General features: G+C 41.1%; 2 protein-coding genes across 2 annotated transcripts; one reads left to right on the top strand and one right to left on the bottom strand.

Moving 5' to 3' along the window:
- Positions 1-401: 401 nt before the first annotated feature.
- On the bottom strand, positions 402-16023 carry rnf180a (ring finger protein 180a). Its single transcript, XM_033972565.2, has 4 exons — positions 15176-16023; positions 5740-5974; positions 2901-3023; positions 402-649 (listed from the first exon to the last, which is right to left on the bottom strand). The coding sequence occupies exons 1-4, from the start codon at positions 15836-15838 to the stop codon at positions 402-404; spliced, it is 1269 nt and encodes a 422-aa protein (XP_033828456.2). The 5' UTR covers positions 15839-16023.
- A 2033-nt stretch (positions 16024-18056) lies between these two features.
- htr1aa (5-hydroxytryptamine (serotonin) receptor 1A a) lies at positions 18057-19518 on the top strand. The gene has a single exon (XM_033972974.2). It carries the CDS (start codon positions 18274-18276, stop codon positions 19504-19506), a length of 1233 nt encoding a protein of 410 aa, XP_033828865.1. The 5' UTR covers positions 18057-18273; the 3' UTR covers positions 19507-19518.
- The last annotated feature ends 2343 nt before the right edge of the window (positions 19519-21861 follow it).

Here is a 21861-nt window from a genome sequence, read left to right as displayed (position 1 = left end):
CGGCAGATACTTAATGCTACAATATCGAAATCGATTTTTGAACTGAAAAAGCTGGATCGGTACATCCCTTTTTAAATTTTTTTTCATTCTCAAAATTTTACATTTCCTGTGTCATTTTCAGAGCCACAAGCCTCTTCTCTGAGCACATGGCAGGTTTGACTCTGCCTCTAGTCCAGAATGTTTGATTCATTAGCTGCGATTCACCGATTCACTTCATTCGTACTTTAAATGTCAACTTTTTCTCTCTTTCAGTCTTGTCATGAGGGTGTCCCATTACCAGAATCTGCATCATTTTGAGGTCTGTTTTGTTTTACATTGTTAATCTCTATGGCAACAGTCTGAATAACCCATGTGTAGGAGAATCTTTGGGCCAGCCTGTCCGAGGGCTCACACCGCGATCCTCACAGTGACGGGAAGAAGATGTAGCAGAGGAGGCAGAGGACGAGGAACCCGATGATCCAGTTCACAGAGTAGATGTAGATGATGACCATGTCCATGTCCAGCCTCCATCCCGCAGCCGACTGTTCCCCCAGCTCCTCCAGCTCCCCCAGGTCCCCCAGCTCCAAGGGGTCCAGGGGTTCCACCCGGAGTGCCCCGCCTTGAGGGAGGAACCTGCGCCGCGCTATTGGACTCCACTGTCTCGGGAAACCTGTGAAAGTGGATTTATATTACACAAACAAATCTTGTATCTCACTGAATAACAGTGGCATTTGTGTCTGTACTGGATTCTGTAGATTTAACACACATGCAGACTTCAGCCTCTACTTTAAACCTGTCTACGTCTAAAAACTGGTCAATAGAGAGGAGGAGAAAGGGAGGAGGAGAGAGTATGAGGAGAGGAGAAGAGGTGGAGAAAAAGGAGAGGAGGACAGAAGAGGAAAGAAGTGGAGAAGAATTTATATACAAGAACTTAAATACAAGATCTTATGATGGTCTATATCTAAAAACTGGACAACAGGGCGGAGTAGAAAGGGAGGAGAGAGGGAGAAAGGGAGAGAGGAGGAGAGAGGAGGGAAGAAGTGGAGAAGAACTTTTAATATAAGCTCTCATGATTATCTATGTCTAAAAACTAGAATAGTATCCAGAAATTAACCAGGATGTATTCAGAACATATGCAGAAAGTATCCAGGAAGTTGTCAGGAACCATTCAGAAAGTATCCAGAAAGTATCCAGAAAGTATCCAGAAAGTATCCAGAAAGTATCCAGAAAGTATCCAGGTATGGTATGGTATGCTTTTATTTGAACAGGGACAGTGCACAATATTACACTGACCTTAAAAAAGCAGGAAAGATGTACTAATGCTAAAGTACCAATTTCCACCTGTTGTCCCAGGACAGGTGAAAAATAGATTAAGGAATTAGGATTAGGAAGTGTTCAGAAAGTATTTGGGACATATCTGGGAAGTATCCAGAAAGTATTCAGAAAGTATCCAGGAAGTAGTCAGAAAGTATCCAGAAAGTATCCAGGAAGTATCCAGAAAGTAGTCAGAAAGTATCCAGGAAATATCCCGGAAGGATTCAGAAAGTATTTGGGACGTATCTGGGAAGTATCTAGAAAGTATACAGGAAGTAGTCAAGGACTATTCAGAAATAGTCAGTATTCAGTGAGTAGAAATCATCGTCCCATCTGTTATGTATTGAATGTTAAGTGGATATAGAATTTATCATGACAGTTCTCACACGTATTAGCAGACTGGCAGCTGTATTGTTTTCTTTGTTTAGATTTAGGTCTGAGGATGGAGTTATAAATAGGAGATATACGATGTCGAAGGCTAACATTCCTGTTTAAAGATAGATTGTCTTTGCTATCATAAACGGCCTCTTTGACTCCCCTCTCAAACCATTTCTTTTCTTTGGCTAAGATCTGTACCTCACTCTCTTCAAAGGAGTGATTAGTGTCTTTGAGATGGAGATGAAGAACAGACTGTGGCTCTGAGCTGCTCTTTCGACGGTGATGGTATATTCTCTTAAGGCTGTTTAGTTTCTCCAATGTAAAGCTCACTGTAGTATTCACTACACTGATTGGAGTAGACCACATTACTTTGTGGCTCAGGGTCTTCACTGTAAAATCTTTGTCCAGTTGAAAGAATCAAATTTTTCTGTAGAGTGAAGTTTGAGATTTTGGCTGGTTCTTCTTAACCACATGAGGAGCTGTATGCCAGGCAGTTCACATCTTAGAATGATAGAATTAAGTGGATTCTTAAAGATATTCTGTCATTCCTTTACAAATGTGCTTTAGAAATAGCTTTACATAGTGACAAAATAGTAAGTAGATTTTGTTAAGGAATAGGAATGGCACAAGTCACGTAACACTTAAAATGAGATTTAAAGGTCCTTTATTACACAAAATTGACTTGTGAGCTTTAAGCCATCTTATAATGCTGTTACCTCCTCAAAAACAAACCTGGAGTTGTGTTTTGTTTCATTCACACATGTTTGAGTGACACTTTATTATTAGTCTGTAATATCTCCAAAGTTTAAAATGCTCTGTTCCACTTTGTGATGTCATGAAGAAGTAGTTTTCAAGTTAACAGCTTCTTTTACCTTTAGTTCAGTAGAGACTGGGCAATTTCAGAGGTGAAATTATCCAAATGATTCTACTAAAGGTGTATGGAGTTTAAAAAAACAGTGGAGCACTTCCTGTATTACCACATGACAATACAAGGTGGAACGGAGTGTTTTCAGTTTGAGAGAAGAACTCAGCCTAAATATGCAGGGTTTGTGTGTTAAATATATGTGAATGAAACAAAACACATCTCTAGGTTTGTTTGTGATGAGGAAACAACATTAAAACACAGATCAGAGAATAGTGTAATATGGGCCCTTTAAATGTACTCAAATACAAATCTTAACACAGTCTATCTGACGTTTGTTTGCTGACAGCACTTGAGAAGAACTGACCTCCAAACATCCGGAAGAGCCTCCTGCTGGGTAGAGGCCATTTGGAACAAGACGCTCTCTGGAAGTTCTGTTTCCGGGACAGATATTCCTTTGGGAAGAAGGTCCTCACCGTCTGGTTGAGCTCTGTGAAAGACACACACTTTACCAGAAATTCTACTGAAGAAGCAGCTCGGTTGAGAGGGTGAGTAAAGAGTATTATTTACCCTCACAAAGTCTGTACTATGCATTTTTCATAAGACAATATGTAGTGTTGGCCCCCAAGATAATTTTTACCGAGGGCCCAGAACTAGAATGTAGTACTACACCCCTGGGTTGAGCAGCGAAACATTGAGTTTTACTACGGGTGGGACAAACCTGGACAACTGTAGGATTACACACAAAGATTTCACCACACACATTAGCACACACTCACCTACACGACCAGTCAAAAGTTTGGACTCACCCTCTCATCCAGTGTTTTATTCTTTATTTTAAAACTACTTTATGTAGTAAATAAACAGGGTGAAATAACTCTACTACATATTTTTCGACAAAGCAAATGGTGGGTATTTTGAATATGAAGTGTTCAACCAATGATGTTTATGTCAAGAGCGAGATAAGAGTTTGTATAAATGTATGTTCCTACAATATAATAAAACCTAACCACGATGATGAGCCGCACTAAATATGGTAGGAATCCTTGGTCCTTTAATATCCAAAAGATACCGCAGCAGTATTACTAGTAGTAGCAGTAGTAGTAGCAGCAGCAGGGTGGTAGAATTGGACCATCATTCTGTTCATTTATATTAGAGCGGGGCCCATGTGCGACTTCTTGTCCTGGTCATAGTAGTAGTAGTAGTAGTAGTAGTATTAGTAGTAGTAGTAGTAGTAGTAGTAGCAGTAGTAGTAGTAATAGTATTAGTGATGGTAGTTGCAATAGCAATACTTATCTTTCATCTCTGACCATATAAAGAAATGGCGGAGAAGCCAAGAATGATACTATGTGAAGTCAAAATACTGCTCAAATTGAAGTACTACCATTACTCCAATAATGAAACTGTAAAGTATAAATAAAAATATTGCAGAGCACTACCTGGCCCTGGTTACATAAGGCACTACTGTAGAGCTTTGAAAACATAGTAACCGTTTGAATTTCTGGAGGTTGTGACTTGCGTTTCATCCTTCCTCCCTCTCTTCTTCTTCTTCTCTCCTTTCTGTGTTCTCTCTTCTCTCTCTGATGAAAGTCCTGTTTGATTCTACCTGGCTTGCGTGTGACCCATCTGCTCTGGGTTGCTCTCCGGGTCTGACCCTCTCCCCGTGGGCCCTCCGCACCTGGGTCCTCCATCACATGTCTCTATTCTCAAGCACAATACTGTACTGTGCGTAAGTGCGAGAGTATACAGTCCTCGACGTCATGGAAACGGCACCTCAAAGCCTCACACGTCCCCAGACAGTATTATCGTCCAGGGAGATCATTTATAGATGGACCGACATTATGAGGATTAAAGAAAGAGGATGCAGTTCAATCCAATATGGCCGACCTAATAAGACAAAAGGGCTGAAATATTGTTTTGGGTGAACTACAAGGCGACTGATCAGAAAGAATGTAATGAAATCCAAAGAGAGGAAGTGTCTGGGGTGGTGGAAGTCTATGAATCCCTGCTTCAACTGCTGTTCCTGTGACCTGACTCTGAATAAGTGGAAGAAAATGGATGGATGAAACTTAAAGAGCTAAATAACATGTTTTCATGTAGTCTGCGGTGAAATGGAGCAAAGGATCATGGTCTATGTAGTTCTGTCAACAAAACAATGCATTTAAGCCATGGATCTTCTGGTTCTATATTACGGTGGCCCATAATATTATTGACAGTAAGAATTCATGTTATTCTAGTTATTGTTACATCTTATTGTTAAGAGTAATCAGTCGACTAAAGTTCAAGAGGTTGGGGAAGCGTATTTGTCCTGGCTTGGCACAGTCTAACTCCTTTGCTGTAAACGCTACATTTATTTATAAAGTCGCTGATACATCACAGCCAACCCAGCTTTAAAACCATCTGTAAGTTTGTTTGATTTTTTTTTTTTTTTTTTTTTACCAGTAGAGGGCAGATGTGAAACTTGCTCCTCTCTAGTCCACTTCTTGATACGGTCTATGGGCCTTACGAGCGTCCTCCATGTTTCCTGGTCTCATCTGAGTCCCTAATCTCAAACCAGAGGAGGCTTCCATAAGAGGACACTTAAATCTGGGGTATATTTGTTAAAGTGGATTTGTAATTTCACAGTAAATTGGTCTGTATTTGTTTGCCCACTGATTCTGAGGTTGAGGGTCAAATATCAGCTTGCATTAATGATGCTGTGTTCCTCTTGGGCAAGACACTTTAACAGCTGCATCTAGTAACTGAACAATGAGCTTTTCACGTTCATATTAACTAGGGATGCACCAATCATGCTTTTTCAGTTCTGACACATCTGGTCTTAAAGGAATCAATAGAAATGGCTAATGGACTAGACCAGGGGTGTCCAAACTATGGTCAAATGTGACCCTCAGACCAATTTTCCTTCAGGTGAACTGGCCCAATTGACCATAATCAGTACTTTTTAGGGCAAATTTGAGTGATCCTACCAATATAACCTAAATAACATCACATTGCATTGTCAAATAGACCTAATGTTAATATTTCAAGCCTTATTTAAAGTATGAATTCAAAACTATGTTAAATGCACCATCTGAATTATCCACTGTACTGATTTGACTTTGGCCCTCCGTGTTTTTCAAGATATGGCCCTCGGTGAAAAGGGTTTGGGCACCCCTGGACTAGACGAAGATCTCATAATAACAATAACAAACAGGATGAGTTCTGACCTTTCTGGAAGAACACCTGAGTGATGGTGGTCCTACACAGGGGGCAGGGGGTGTTGGATGAGCAGTTCTTGGCCAGTGTCCTTAGACAGGGCTCACAGAAGATGTGCTTACACGGGTGGCACATGTACGGGCACAAGTACAGGTCCAGACACACGGCACAGAGGAGGCCTTTGCTCACCAGCTCCTCTTCATCGCAACTACTGCTGCTGCTGCTAGAGGGCGCCGCTGTGGAGCTCTGGACAAATGGACATAATTATAATATAGTCAATAAATACAGTCAAATATTATTATTTATTATTTATTATTTATTATTTATTATTATCATAGCACTTCCACTGTCATTTTTGAATACATGGTGTCTGATGCCCTACAGAGGGGAGTGAAGCATTTTGAAAATGACACTGACAGATACATGCTTCAAATAAGGCAGAAATCATAACATTAACGTTTCCAAATTTTAAAATCCTCAAACTACCTGATAGTTAGCTTTGTAGTATTTATACCAACTTTGCTCTAGGTTGCTATCCTAGACTGTATATATAAATGGACATAGCTAACCCGCTAGGCTAGCTACCGCGTTCTAAATAGGAAGTGAGCATGGGTGCGGTTCCGGCTCCATCGACTCGTATTAACCCACTCTACATGATCCTGGTATTTTTATTTGTGTCCGTAAATTAATAACAGACAAATCAGGTGTCTTCTTTCCCCTAAGTTGCTCCTGCTAACTGATTGACAGCGTTGCTAAGCGCCCGCTCTCTGCTATACCAGGGGCGTTACCTTCAACAGCCTTGCTCCTGATTGGCTCTTTGGTTGCTATGATACTCACAGTCAGAATTCCTAATCTTGAACTTAGCTCCAAATTCGCCTCTATAACTGTTAGCATCGATGAGCTTCATTTGACTGGACGCTATGGGTGACCTCACACTGACTTAGTCCACTTCTTCACACAATCTTTTCTACACTGCAAGCTAACCTATGTAATCTGAACTTTAACCCATGTTGTTGGTCTAGAAATGGATTTACATCATGGGACTCTGACATGTTTTGACATAATGGAGACCCACAAACAGGGTGCATGTACACATTTTAGTCACTGCAATGTGATAAATACCAGCCCCCACATGATTTCTATGAAAAATTACTTCGGAACGGTCATTTGGAATTACATTAAAAATCCATGAATGCTGTCACCCCTGTAGCTCGTCCTCATTTCACATCAGCCCTGTGACATGAAGCAGATGTTCAGAGCTATACGACAGCACTGGAGCAGAACAAGAGGGAGCGACCCACAGCCCTCATGAGAATCAACACACAAATAATGACCTTAAACTGTAAATGAACTGTATGTGACGTAACAGCAGCAGATGTGGCCTTGGTAAATACTTATACTGCTGACTCATTAAAGAGGAGGTGTTAGGTAAACAAGATTATTTTTTAAATTTATTATTATAACATCGTTCCCTCATCAAAAACATGCCTGAAGAGGTTTTAGACGTCATCCATGCATGTTTGAGTAATTTAGCGATCTCTCTCTTACGGTTAGCACTGTACGAAGGTCTGCCCACAAGCCTACGTCACCCAGGCTCCTACATGACAATTCTCCATAAATATACAAAAACATGATACAAAACTGTACACAATAACTTCACAAACCTGATGTGATAGCGCTCTGAAGGGGGAGTGGTTTAGCACTGGGAGCAAAGGGAAGGGAGACTCAGAATGAAACTTATCAAACATGTTGATACGTTGTTTCGGGCAATTATAGCATTTTCAAAGCAATAAAAGTAAACATGGTGATCTAAATATGTTATGTGTTACCAGTTAATACATAGAAGTAAATTACCCCCACTTTAATACCCCATATATTTTGTAACTAATGACAAATGACAAAATGAACAATGAACATGGCATGGACAATAAATTAATAGATAAATAAATAAATAATTAAATAAATAAAAAAATAAGAAGAAATAAATTAATTAATAGATAAATAAGTAAATAAATAAATAACAACATAAATAAATGAATACATAAGTAAGTAAATAAATAAATAAATAAACAAATGAATAAATAAGTAAGTATTCAAAATTTAAAAGTTTGTCAAAACAATACACTGATAATCATTTTAATCAGCGACAGTGACGTAGTGATAAAATAAAGGAGAGATCTCCAGAACAGACAAGGAAGTTACAAAGTGCTTCACAACAAGAAGTTAAAACTCATAAAACTAATACAGTCAATACAACAATATGGCCGTCACAGCAGCCATTAAAAAACAACTGCGCCTTAAGCCACTTGACCAAATAAGAGTGTTCTGAGTCGACTTTTGAAGCATCAACAGACTCCAGTGAACATGAGGAGAGCAGGAGGTATTACTACTTCAAGACACTCAAAATGCATCAAGGAACCACTCCCCCATTCACACACACACTCATACACCAGTGTGCACAGATACTGGGAGAGAGGTGGGTTAAGTGTCTTGCCCAAGAACACAAAAACAGCACCACCAACCTGTGGATCAGTGGATCTGGCCACTCCACCGATGATGTTTATGTCAAGAGCGGGATTTGAACCTCTAACCTTTGGACCAGTGGACAAATTCTCTACCTACAGTTTAATCCAGTGTTGCATCTTTACACTGTAACATAATGCAATTCAATATAAAGTATTCTAAGTAATCAGAACACAGTACTCTGACTGGACCATGTATCAGAACACTTTACAGAATCTATTTGAATGCATGGATTCAGTATACTGTAACTAAATACATTTTCAAAGTATTCTCCCATCCCTGCTGACTCTTAGGCCTGTGTTTGAGTCAAATTAAACTTTGCTCATGTTTTTCCCATAGCAGCAGCAGTATTTTCTCAGAGGTGAAAGACTGATTTAACAGTATTGCCGTATGTGAGAATATGTACAGGGACTGAGGCTCACACCTGGATGCCCTTCCTCACACGGACAGAAATAACACAACATCCCATCTTTTTATTATCAACATGGCTCAAAATACAGCTCATGATGATTCACTATAGAAACTTACATTTGTTTTTGAAACCCTAACCCAAATACATTCAGAATAAAGAGAAATCTGAAGTTAAACTCAATTCAACCTGTGGGGGCAGTAGTGCGTACAACTTGGCTAGTCAAAATAACTATAGAATAATCAGACGACCCATTCATTAAATCAGATTTTTGGTGTGATATCGAAATCTCTTGGTACAATATTTTCACAATGTGCATCTCAACCAGATAGGGGCCAGTTTGGAGTTGAGTTCCACATTTGGAATTCTGACTGAGAGTATCATAGCAACCAAAGAGCCAATCAGCAGCAACACAATAGACTCCCCTTCTCGTCCACACCGCTGCTTTAGCAGGGGGCTGGTGCTTAGCAATGCTGTCAATCAAACCTATTGCTAATGCTAGTGGGAAGGACCTTGGGGAAAGAAGGGGCCTGATTTGTCGGTTATTAATGTTCATATCTTCAGTTAAGCACACAATAGTGAAATAAAAATAGAGTGTAGAGCAAGTTAATACGAACATTTTAAGACCAAAATGATGAGTCTGACAGCAGCAGTTACAGAGAGAGGGGCCACAGTTTTCCGATGAAAAATGAGTTATAGCCAGAGTTGATGGAGCCCATAATAACTTCCTGTTTGGAACGTGGTGTCGGCTTGCATGTTACCCATGTCCATTTACATATACAGTCTATGATCTCATGGTACGATATTTATTGCGATATTTTGTGGAGGAAACAAAATTGTGAATATGCTGCTTTTTCCTTTTAAAAAGCATTAACAAGACTTTGGTTCTGTCATAATACAAAAAAGTGCTTAATAACAGCAAAGGATTATGGTCTATATAGTTCCCTCTGTTTTTATTGCTGCACCAAAACAATGAGTTAAAGCAAAATGATTTATGATTTGATATTATTGTGACACTTTTGACTTTTGACTATACAATATCACTATATTTCAGTTATTATGGGGCGACAGTGGTTAGCGTGTTGGTCCCCCAACCCAAAGGTCGGAGGATCGAGTCTGGCTCAGACCAAGTTCTGTCTGTGTGCGTGAATGATAGGTGGTGGTCGGAGGGGCTGCTTCCGCCCCAGGGCAGCTGTGGCTAAAATAGTAGCTTACCATCACCAAGTGTGGAAACGAATGAATAATGACTATAGTGTAGTGCTTTGAGCGGCTTTGAAAAAGCGCATTACAAGTGTAAGCCATTATTATTATTACATTACTAGTTTACAACAACAGAACACCTGGTGACACGTATCAGTGAATCAATGAGTTTTTTAACTGTTGTATTTAGAAGTACAATGAATTGAAAATAACCATTTAAATCTTTAAAGGGCCTGTACCTAATTTTTTCATGTTTCTGACCAAAATGTGTCTCGCTCCAGTACAGATATACTGTATAAAAAGCTCTTGAGGTCAAAGTAAGTCCTCTGTGTACTGTCTGCATCTAATTACAAAGCGTTTTATTGTCCAATAATCAGGAAGTGTGTGATTGGCATGTTAGTTGATTACTAAGATGGCAAATCTCTGCTCTAGTGTCTCAAAGTTGTGAAAAGAGCTTAGAAACTGTAGCTATCATCAATATTTCATCCCAGTGCATTTGAGCTACTGTACGCTAATTGCTAATACTGATGGCTAATGCTATTGGTTTAATGGATAATGCCAATTGCTCCTCACCACTTCCTCACATAACACCAAAACTTTGAACTTTGACCTTTCCAGCACGATCAGTGTGAAGAATATTCAGTACATCATAGGATTGGGGATGGAGACAAGATGCATTGTGGGAGTAAATAAAAGCAATGGAAGTGGAAAATCTCTGTTCTGGTCTCTGAAAGTTGTGAAAAGTGCTTAAAGCCCATTTTGGTCTAAACTGGTGTAAAAAGATGATTTACTGGACAGTGCTGGTCCAAAACATCTCATAATATTAAACATGTATTTTTACAAAGCTGATCTGTGGTTACTTTAAATGATAAACAACAGTTATAAACACATTTGGATATTTTTTTTATTTCATGCTGTTTGTGTTTAAAGGAAATAAATTATATTCTCACTCAGATGCCCTGGTATTGGTTGATATCGGGAATCGGCAGATATTTAAATCCAACATATTTAAAGTATCAACATCAGTATCGGGACAGAAGATGCTGAATCTGTGCATCCCTACACTATCATTTCTAACATTTTTCTTTTTTTCATTTTTATCTTTGCACATTAGTTTGCCCCTTTTTTCATATTTTGTCTTGTCAAATCTGCACAGGTGAGAGCAGACAGAAAGAAAGATGATTACTTACATCAGATCAAACAATGACAAGACTTTTGCTGCATGTAAATCACAGACTGTATAAACAAATGGACATAGCTATGTTTCAAATAGGAAGTGATCATGGCCAGGTGTCCGGCTCCATCGATTTGGTTGCTATGATACTTGCGGTCGGAATTCCAAATATGGAACTTGGCTCCAAATTCACCTCTATAACTTCTAGCCTCGATGAGCTTCATTTGACTGGCACTGAATGCAATGGGTGATGTCACACTCACTTAGTCCACTTCTTTATACAGGCTATGATGTAAACACAGGAGGAATAACTCAACGACTTAAGATCAGATTCACAGTTGAACCATTTCTCTCAGTCTCTTATCTCCAAACCTGAGCCATCTCACTCTATAAAAGTCTGTACGAGCCGAGTGCAGGCCTCTTTCCTGTCGATTCTTCCCTGAGGATCCTGCTTGGAGCCTGGGCGTCGAGAGCAGGCCGGAGGGGGTACTTCCACGGTAATTACACCTCTCCATCCCAGGGGGAGCTCTAGGGACCTTCTCTTTCAACAGCACTGCCTCCCCAAGTGTGTCATTAGCACAAAGGACTCAACACTACAGTAACCCTCCGTGGTACTGTTTACATCCACAAATAAACTGTAGCTAGCATCAATATTTCATCCCAGTGCATTTGATCTACTGTACGCTAATTGCTAATGCTAACTGTTAATACAGAGGGCTAATGCTATTGTTTTAATGGATAATGCTGACGGCTAATGTTGATTGCTCCTTACCACCTCCTAACATGATGCCAGACAGAACTTTGACCTTTGACCTTCCAAGGGCGATCAGTGTGAAGAAAATCATTTACATTATGGGACTGTGCTAACTATATGGGGAGAGGGGTCAAACCAGGGGTCAAAGGATCAAAAGAGGCAAATTCAGGGAAAACAAATAGATTGGTTCACAAAAGATCTTATACTGATCAATACTGACATGTTAGTTGTTCTTAGCTATACTGTCATGGCAAATCTCTGCTCTGGTCTCTGTGAAAAGCACTTATAAACTCATCATGGTGAATGATTAGGATGAAAAATATAGAAGAAACATTTGAATTATTTTATTGTTTAAACAGAGCCACCATTTTAACAAGACTCACCATGAAGAAACGTATTTTAACTGTAAGAAAGGGGAATAAGAGTGGGTTCAGATTTGCACAGTTTCCACATCCCAAACTGGGACTAAACTTGGACTAGATCAGGATATAAAGTATTTTCACCGTGTCTCCTGGGTTTGTCCAGGTCAGATCTGTTATTCATGGGTTTCCGCTTCCAGAAATATGCAATATTTAGGGAACACATTCAGAAGATATAGTATATTGTTTTAAATTGTTAATTGCTATGGCAACGTCAAATAGATAGGCGCTCCTGGCTTGGACTTGCCAATGGACTAACCAGACGCTGCACTGGTAGAAGGTTGGGCCAATTATCAAAAAACCTACATACATGACAAAAAATCCAAATACTGCTAGTAATAATCATGGACCGTGCATATAAATGGACATAACTAAACTGCTAGTTACCACGTTCCAAATAGGAAGTGATCATGGGTGCACTTCCAGCTCCATTGACTCTGGCTCCAGTTCACTTTCTATTGAAAAACTTCCACCTCTCTCACTGTAACTGCTGCTATCAGGCTCATCATTTTGGTCTTAAAATGTTCATATTTATGGTTCTGGTGTTTTTATTTCACTATTTTGTCCATAAATCAAGATATGAACATTAATAACAGACAAATCAGGCACTTTCTTTCCTGGAGGTTGCTCCCGCTAGCGTTAGCCACAGGTTTGATTGACAGCATTGCCAAGTGTCCACTCCCTGCTCAACAGTCTCAGTCTGGATTGGCTCTTTGGTTGCTATGATACTCGCAGTTGGAATTCCAAATATGGAACTTGGCTCCAAATACACCTCTATAACTGCTCTAGCTGCGATGAGCTTCATGTGAGTGGAGCTGGACACTATGGGTGACGTCACAGTCACTCAGTCCACTTCTGCATACAGTCTATGGTAATCCTACTGTTACTGATGGTCACCTACAGTGTAAAATTACCAGTGTGAATGGCTGGTCACACTGCTCTGTACTGTATATCAAAACACAAGTATCTTATGTATAGGCCATCATCTGATTCATTTCCATTGAACACATCAGTACCCACCACAGCAGCCAATCAGCATCCAGCCTCCTCTTTGTCTCGTGCTGGTGAAGGGCCCTCAGCATAAGCCCAGCACAGAGTGTATTCAGACAGAGCTCCTCTAGTGGACACACACACACCAGCTATTCAAATAAGTAGAAATACACCACCATAAAATCATGATCGTTTCCACGTAGAAACACCTCAGGATGTATGTAAAGTATAAGGCAAAAGCACTGGGTTAGGTTGCTAATAGCTAATTGCTGTATTCCAAAAACTTGTTCTGCACTTTGTTGTTTTGTTTCCAAGGTAAGCTGTTGATGAAATGGGTCATCACTCATGCTCCCACATGACAATTCTCCATATACAAAAATATGATCAAAAAGAATCCACTACAACTTCACAAACCTGATGTGATGTGCAGTAGTTTCATTAGTGGGATGCACTCTAATTCTTTTTTGATAGCGCAAAAGAAATATAAGTTTAATACTTCTTCTTTAATACCCCATAGAAGTGTAATACCTCCTCTTTAACCAGCACATTTGGCTAATGTGAAGCAGAAGAGACCAGATATATGTTAAACTATGAATGTGAACAAACCTTTATGTTAGAGGGTCTGACACCTGCTTGTCCCCATTGAGATGTTAAAGCTCTGCCTAGATATAACTTCTCATGGAGACATGCAGGTCCATCTTAAAGGGCCCATATTATACTGTTTCCTGATCTATGTTGTCATGTTGTTTCTTCATCACAAACGGACCTGGAGTTGTGTTCTGTTTCATTTACACATGTTTAACACACAAACCTGCATATTGAGGCAAACAGAAGATTGGGATAATGCATGCTAATGAACACACATGATACAACATTAATTTAACACATCAGATTATAGTCAAGGCCACCCCTGTTCCACCCCGTGATGTCATGTGGTAATACAGGAAGTGCTCCACTGTGTTTTTAAACTCCATACCCCTTCACTAGAATCATTTTGATTATTTCTGCCCTGGAATTGCTGATCTCTACTGAACTAAAGGTGAAAGAAGCTGTTAAAACTGTTACATTACAAGGTGAAACAGAGCACTTTGAGCTTTGGAGATGTTGACAGACTAATAATAAAGGGTTACACAAACATGTGTGAATAAATGAAAACACATCTCCAGGTCTGTTTTTGAGGAGGTAACGGCATTATAACATGGTTTAAAACTCACAAGAGTCAATTTTGTGTAATATAGGACCATTAATGTAACATAATGAGCCACACTTAGATGTTTGTGACTTCAGACTATTTTACATGACAGCACTTGTTCTTTCCCTTTGTTTGTTCTGTCCCTTAAAAAATATATATCTTGTGTGACAGTTACGCAGCTAGCTCAAATGGAGAGGAGACACAGAATGTTCACTTTGGTCAAATCAGAAGACAAAACAGACAACAGAGGCTTGTGGTATCAGAGCAGCTGGTCCGTGTGCTCAGGGTTGGGTTATTACTGTAATATTGGTGCTTAGTAACAAATATATACTTTTTTCTTTTAAATCTGCGTGAAATCATATCATAGACTGTATGAAGAAGTGGAAGCTCATTTAGGCCAGCAGCTATAGGGGCCAATTTGGAGCCAAGTTGCATATTAGGAATTCTGACTGCGGGTATCATAGCAGTCAAACCTGTTGCCAAAACTAGCAGAAGTGACCTCGGGGAAAGAAGGCATCTGATTTGTCTGTTATTAATGTTCATATCTTGAGTTACCGAATTAATAGCGAAATCAAATAATAATACGTAGAGTGGGTTAATACGAACATTTTAAGACCAAAATGACAGAGAGACGGGCCACAGGTTTTTCAATAGAAAGTGAATTGGAGCCAGAGTCGATGGAGCCAGAAGCGCGCCCAGGCTCACTTCCTATTTAGAACACAGCGGCTAGCACGTTAACTATGTTCATTTATACATACAGTCTAAGACCACATACTGCTGCCTCACCTGCTGACTCTCCTGCTGCTGATGCCATCTCTTCCTCGGCCTCCTCCTCACACACCTCGCTCGGTTTATCTCTCTCCGACTGGTTCTCCGTTCCCCCACTCCACCCACAGCCAAGAGCAGCTCCGAGCTCACCCTTTGACCTTTGACCTCCATCACCCCACTTCCTCCTTCTCCTGCGTCCTCTTCCTTGCTCTCCCGATCTTCTGTCACAGTTTGGGATGTCCTCACGTTGGCTGCCCCTGATCTTACTTCGTCCCAGAATGCATCTTGCTCTTCTGTAGCTGGTTGGTTAGCCAGCGATGTCGCATTTGTAGTTTCATTCGCTCGAGTCCTTCTTCCCCCATTGTTGTTTCTCAAAGTTCCCGTTTGCGTGTTGCTGGATGCTTCTCCCAGGTCGACCGCGTTGCTGTGGTCCGAATTAGAATCACTTTCGCTGTTACAATCTCTACCTCGTTCTTGCTCAGTCTGATTTGCGTCCGGGTGTCGTTCGCTAACCTCCTCACGATACCAACTCCTATGCGGTTTTCTTCCAGGTAGAGTGGGCCTCACCAAAAAATTCATGCTACTAGAATGACTAAACTGACCCCTTGAAGACAAACTCCTGTCTGACTGTTGGCTAGCGTCGTCTTCATCCCCATCACCCGAAGCTCCATAGGTACTCATCGCTACTCACTTCCTCCCGCCTTCCATCGTATCCACCAACATCGGGTTTGTACTTACATTTTAAATCGGGCCAGTTCCAGGTTGTAAAGTGGGCGATAGGTCTAGTAGCTGTGTGACCCAATGCATGCGGCGTAGCCTGTGTTAGCCCTCCCCTGGGACATTCCACGCTCGCTGACAGAAGCAAAAGCCCCATTACAATAGGTGCGCTGTAGCTGTTGTCCCATGTGACCCTGCAGAAAACACAATGAACCGAGGTGAAAAGGCCAGAGAAAACCTCATCGAGCCCAACTCAGCTATTACCAGCCCAGATAAGTCCAGAGAGACGCAGGGATCTGATATTATCGAGTGGAACTTTTTAGCATTGTGCGGAATGTGGGGTTTTGAATACAAGGATAGAAACACAGACTGTATAAAGAAGTGGACTGAGTGAGCGAGACGTCACCCACAGCGTTCAGATCCAGTCAAATGAAGCTCAGCGAGGCAAAATAAAAGTATCAGGATCATGTAGAGCGGGTTAATTCGAACATTTTACGACCAAAATGGCGAGTCTGACTTCAGTAGTTACAGAGAAAGGAGCCACAGTTTTTCAATGTAAAGTGAATTGGAGCCTGAAGTGCAGCTGATGATCACTTCCTGTTTGAAATGTGGATGTATATGTCCATTTATAATACAGTCTATGGCTAGAACTGATTCCCATAGGCCTCTGTAGCAGCTGTGAGAGGAAGCATCAGGACAGAGCAGTGTGGATTGGAACTGGCTGAGTTAAATGAGGTGAAATACACAGAATACTTTTAGTTTTGATTTAAAATATTGGTGTATTTGGAGCCGTTTTGAGGTGCCCATTATCTCTTATCTAACCACATAATGGCCCTCTTGATGTTATTGTTTCATAATTGGGTTGTTCTATTGTTCACACGTCTCTGTTGTTCTAGTCGTTTTGTGCAAAGAATGGTTTTGTAATGCTTTTATATTCAGCAGGAGACGGTGAAAAGCTTTTATATGAATCATTCGGTATGTGCTATAGGTAAGCAAGGTATTTGAAATCAGACTCAGTGTAACTTTCCCAACAAGTACGATGTAAAAATGTGTATGACTTTGCAATCTTTGTAATAAAGAATTTCTGAATAAAACAAATCTTTATTATTATTATTATTATTATTATTATTATTATTATTATTATTATTATTATTATTATATTTTTATTATTATATTATTTATTTAAATCTCAGTGTGGTTTTCCTGGTTAAATAAAGATTAAAAAAAGAAAAGAAAAACTTACATCTAATTATTATTGCAACTCATATTGGATCAAGAGCCTAAACATCACCAGGTTCTTGTTGAAAATTTGCCATTAAGCTTCCAGAGTTTGACCATTATTATTATTATTATTATTATTATTATTATTATTATTATTATTATTATTATTATTATTATTATTATTATATTTTGTTTTATTTCATAAAAAAAAATGTTTATTATATTCTTTATGTAAATTTCAGTGTTTCTTTTCTGGTTAAATAAAGATTTAAAAAAAGAAAACTATTACTGCAGCTCATATTGGACCAAGAGCCTAAACATCACTAGGTCCCTGTTCAAATGTGCCATTATTATATACTTCAATACACTAGAAGTATTTATGCATGTTTCTTTTATAAATAGTAAGACCCCTCTTCTCTGTTTGTTTGAAAAAAATAAAAAATAAATGTTCACTTGCACATTGACTTCATACAGCTCTGCCTCTCTATGTTCAGCTCGCGCGTCCCTGTCTCATACCGCGGTTTGGACAGCAGATGGCAGCAGCTCCCCTCAGAGCGCTGCGGCTCCGGAGCTGTCCCTGGTGCTGTCCCTGCCTCCGCTCCACGCGCTTCACTTTTTCCCTTTCCCTCTACACCTAACAAAAATGAGCATGTTAGAGCAGTTTCACAGGCACCACGCTGTTCATGTTTTAATAAAGTAAACGCGAATCACTGCTTTCATTTTGACTCGCGTAATCCTTCCAACAATTAGATATCCCACTCCCCAAACTTCCCCACACTAAAACTGAAACTACACAGTGTAAAGAAGTGCCAAACGCGCGCTCTGCCTTCCTCGTCTGTCTGTGCAGTGAAGAAGTGAGCGCCGAGGCACAAAACTCCCGTGCGCTCTGACGTATCCACCGCCGCTCCTATAAATGAATTCACGTCGTCACCCAGCGCAGATGATTCGCAGTACCAGCGAGTGAGCCCGGCTGTCAATACCCACACGCTCCCCAAACACGCACACCCCCCTCACGCGCGCACGCACCCAAATACACAAGCTCCACGAGTCTGCGTCATGCGTCCTGAGAGCCACGGCACGAACTCGGTACCTCTGATGGAACCCGGTGAGACGCGCAGCAGCAGCGGCAGAGCTAGAGGCTGACTGACTGACCGACCGGAGGAGAGGGAGAAGTTGCCATGGATTTCATCTCGAACGGCAACGGGAGCAACGCCAGCGGTGCCAGCGCGGAATGGGACGGCAACAGCACGAGCACAGGCGCCGGGTCGGGGCCAGACGTGGCGCTGAGTTACCAGATCATCACCTCTTTACTTCTGGCTGCGCTCATCCTCTGCTCCATATTTGGCAACGCGTGCGTAATAGCGGCCATAGCGCTGGAAAGGTCGCTCCAAAATGTCGCCAACTACTTGATCGGTTCCCTCGCCGTCACAGACCTCATGGTATCGGTTCTGGTCCTCCCCATGGCCGCTTTGTACCAAGTTCTAAACAAGTGGACTCTAGGTCAGGAAATCTGCGACTTGTTTATTTCTTTGGATGTACTCTGCTGCACCTCGTCTATTCTCCATCTGTGCGCAATAGCTCTGGACAGGTACTGGGCCATAACAGACCCCATAGACTACGTCAATAAGCGCACGCCAAGACGGGCAGCGCTCCTTATAAGTGTCACCTGGCTCGTGGGGTTCTCCATCTCCATCCCTCCCATGTTAGGATGGAGGAGCGCGGAGGACAGAGCCGACCCGGACGCGTGCAGCATCAGCCAAGACCCTGGTTACACCATTTACTCCACGTTTGGCGCTTTCTACATCCCACTTATCCTCATGCTGGTCCTGTACGGGCGGATATTCAAAGCGGCCCGTTTCAGGATCCGAAAGACAGTGAAGAAAGCGGAGAAAGTGCCAGAAAAGTGCACGTCTCTTTCGCCCGCTGTATTCCACAAAAAAGTCAACGGCAACTGGAGGCGAGAGGACGACTCCAAGAACAGCTCCCCGTGCGTAAACGGCGCAGTGAAGCACCAAGACGAGGGGGAATCACTGGAGATCATAGAAGTTATCAGCAACTCCAAAACGCACTTGCCCCTGCCCAATACGCCCCAGTCTTCGTCGTATGAGAACATCAACGAAAAGAACTCGGGTGCGAAGAGGAAGCTGGCGCTGGCTAGAGAGCGTAAAACTGTCAAAACGCTCGGGATAATCATGGGGACGTTCATATTTTGCTGGCTTCCGTTTTTCATCGTGGCCCTCGTGTTGCCTTTTTGCGCGGAGAGCTGCTACATGCCAGACTGGTTGGGAGCTGTAATAAATTGGCTAGGTTACTCCAACTCCCTCCTAAACCCTATCATATATGCCTACTTCAACAAGGACTTCCAAAGTGCTTTCAAGAAGATACTTAGATGCAAATTCCATAGACCATAGTCGGGCCACAAACAGACTGCAAAAAAAAAAAAGTGTAAGAAAAACGAATTCAGGGACTTGTCTAAGAATGGACATAAGAGAACGTTATATAGGACTTTACAAATGTACACGTTCATGTCTATTCGTGTTGTAGCTACAATATTTAGCCTCACAATTTTTTGGCACTCATCCTTGTAATGCCGTGCCACGAGACTGTGTCAAGTCATGCAGCTGAATCCATGCATTTTTTTTTGTCATCATCCGGAGGCACGTGGGGTCCGTGACGTCATACATGAGCTTTGTAGCACACTGGAACAATAAAAGCTATGAAAGTGTCAGAATATAGACTGCGGGTTGTCACTCTTTGGTTTAGAAGTCGATGAGAGCCTCCTAGTTCACAAACAACACTGGATAAGCCTCATTATTATTATTATTATTACACTGTGAATTTCCATGGGATTGATCTCAGACTCAAAATGGTAGAAGGGCTAAGACAAATATGGAATGTGATATCAGGGCAGCATAATGTTTTATTTTTATATATTTAATTTGTTTATTTATTTGTTAACATTCGATGAGCAGATGGTGTGAGGAAAGACCAGCTCTGACCACATTAAATAAATCGCTATCTGAAGATTCTAGGCCGGTGCAAAGCGTGGTGCGAGGGCCTAATGTGGTACGCAGGCTGGCAGTGCCCGGTCCCGAAGCGGTCAACAGGAAATGCATATATCTATTTAAAAACTCAAAACTCAAATTTGATCGGCTGTCTTAGAGCGTGGAACTGTTTCAAATACGACTCCAAACATTACTGAAACAGATACAAGTTTTTCTTACTCAAAACACAACACTGATCTTAGACCGAGGCGCCTCATCTAAGCTTAACGGATGCTATGATGCCACTTGAAACACAACAACAGGTTCATTAGAAATAAAGGAAGCAACTTAATATTATTACAAATTATTTTTATTGGTCAAAGGGCTTCAAAGATTGTACAAAGAAATTATAAACTATATGAGAACAGCACAAGGGATTTTATGCTTTAGGCTTTTATGAGTTTTAAGATGTCATAATTGAAACTGGAATCACCTGGGTCCCTGGAGCTAGAGGCGGCAGATCTGTTCTAGGCCGACCAAATGTTGTTATGTAATCTACAGCCGCAAAGAGTAAATATATATATAACTTGTCATAGCTCTTTTGTTTTCATTATGGGTACGTGCTTCCAATGACGTGGAGATGAATGTGACAATGATGGAGACGGCTATTTTAACAATAAACATGGAAACATATTGTCCATTTTGTGAGTTATAACTACTACTACTACTACTACTACTACTACTACTTGAAGTATCCAGACTCACTCCACACAATAGACTGTATATGTACATGGACATAGCTAACCTGCCAGCTGCTGCGTTCCAAGTTGGAAGTGAGCATAGGCGCACTTCCGGCTCCATCGACTCTGGCTTCAATTCACTTTATATTGAAAAACTGTGGCCCCTGTCTTTGTAACTGCTGCTGTCAGACTTATCATTTTGGTCTTAACCCACTTTAAATGATGCTGGTGTTTTTATTTTGTTATTTTGTCTGTGAATCAAGACATGAACATTAATAACAGACAAATCAGACTCCTTCTTTCCCGAAGGTTGCTCCCGCTAGCGTTAGCAACAGGTTTGATTGACAGTGTTGCAAACCAGCACTACCGGCTAAACCAGCAATGGGGGTGAGAAGAGATGTTACCTACATCAGCCTCACTCCGGATTGGCTCTTTGGTTGCTGTGATACTTGTGGTCAGGATTCCACAAACAAAATTCAGCTCCAGATTCGCCTCTATGAGCTTCAACTGACTGGAGCCGAACGCTGTGGGTGACGTCACACTCACTCAGTCCACTTATTTATATAGTCTATGGTACAGACTGGCTCTGAGGATAAAGATCATATTTAAAAACATAAACCATACATCTTCACTGTGGGTTTATTAGTGTGAGTACAGCTCAAAAAACACTGGACATGTTTTTAACAGTCCATTTTTACACTGCAACAAAGGACCACAAAGGCACATTAGCACGCTATATAACTCACCATGTCTCAAAGTTAACAGTTACTTTTATTAAAATCAGAAAACATAAAATAAACAACCTATTAAAATTCAAATTAATTAATGTGTAGGAGCACCGGCTCTACTCCGAGCTTCTCCCATGTGACCAAGCACCTCACCCTCTCTCTAAGGGAGTGCCCGACCACCCTGAGGAGGAAGCCCATTTCAGCCGCTTGTATCCGTGATCTCGCCCTTTCGGTCATTACCCAGAGCTCATGACTATAGGTGAGGGTAGGAACGTAGACTGACCGGTAAATCGAGAACTTTACCTTTTGTTTTT

This window comes from Periophthalmus magnuspinnatus, chromosome 9 (assembly GCF_009829125.3).
Source record: "Periophthalmus magnuspinnatus isolate fPerMag1 chromosome 9, fPerMag1.2.pri, whole genome shotgun sequence".
NCBI lineage: Eukaryota > Metazoa > Chordata > Actinopteri > Gobiiformes > Gobiidae > Periophthalmus > Periophthalmus magnuspinnatus.
This window is presented reverse-complemented; position numbering and strand designations above follow the sequence as displayed.

Bases quoted from the DNA above. Each gene is read 5' to 3' on its own strand.
- htr1aa (XM_033972974.2), top strand. From the start codon at position 18,274: ATGGATTTCATCTCGAACGGCAACGGGAGCAACGCCAGCGGTGCCAGC.
- rnf180a (XM_033972565.2), bottom strand. From the start codon at position 15,838: ATGAGTACCTATGGAGCTTCGGGTGATGGGGATGAAGACGACGCTAGC. The intron at 3,024-5,739 runs GTCAGAACTCAT...TGTCTTTCACAG, and splicing joins TCAGGTGTTCTTCCAGAAAG to AGCTCAACCAGACGGTGAGG. The intron at 650-2,900 runs GTCAGTTCTTCT...CCACTTTCACAG, and splicing joins GCTCTTCCGGATGTTTGGAG to GTTTCCCGAGACAGTGGAGT.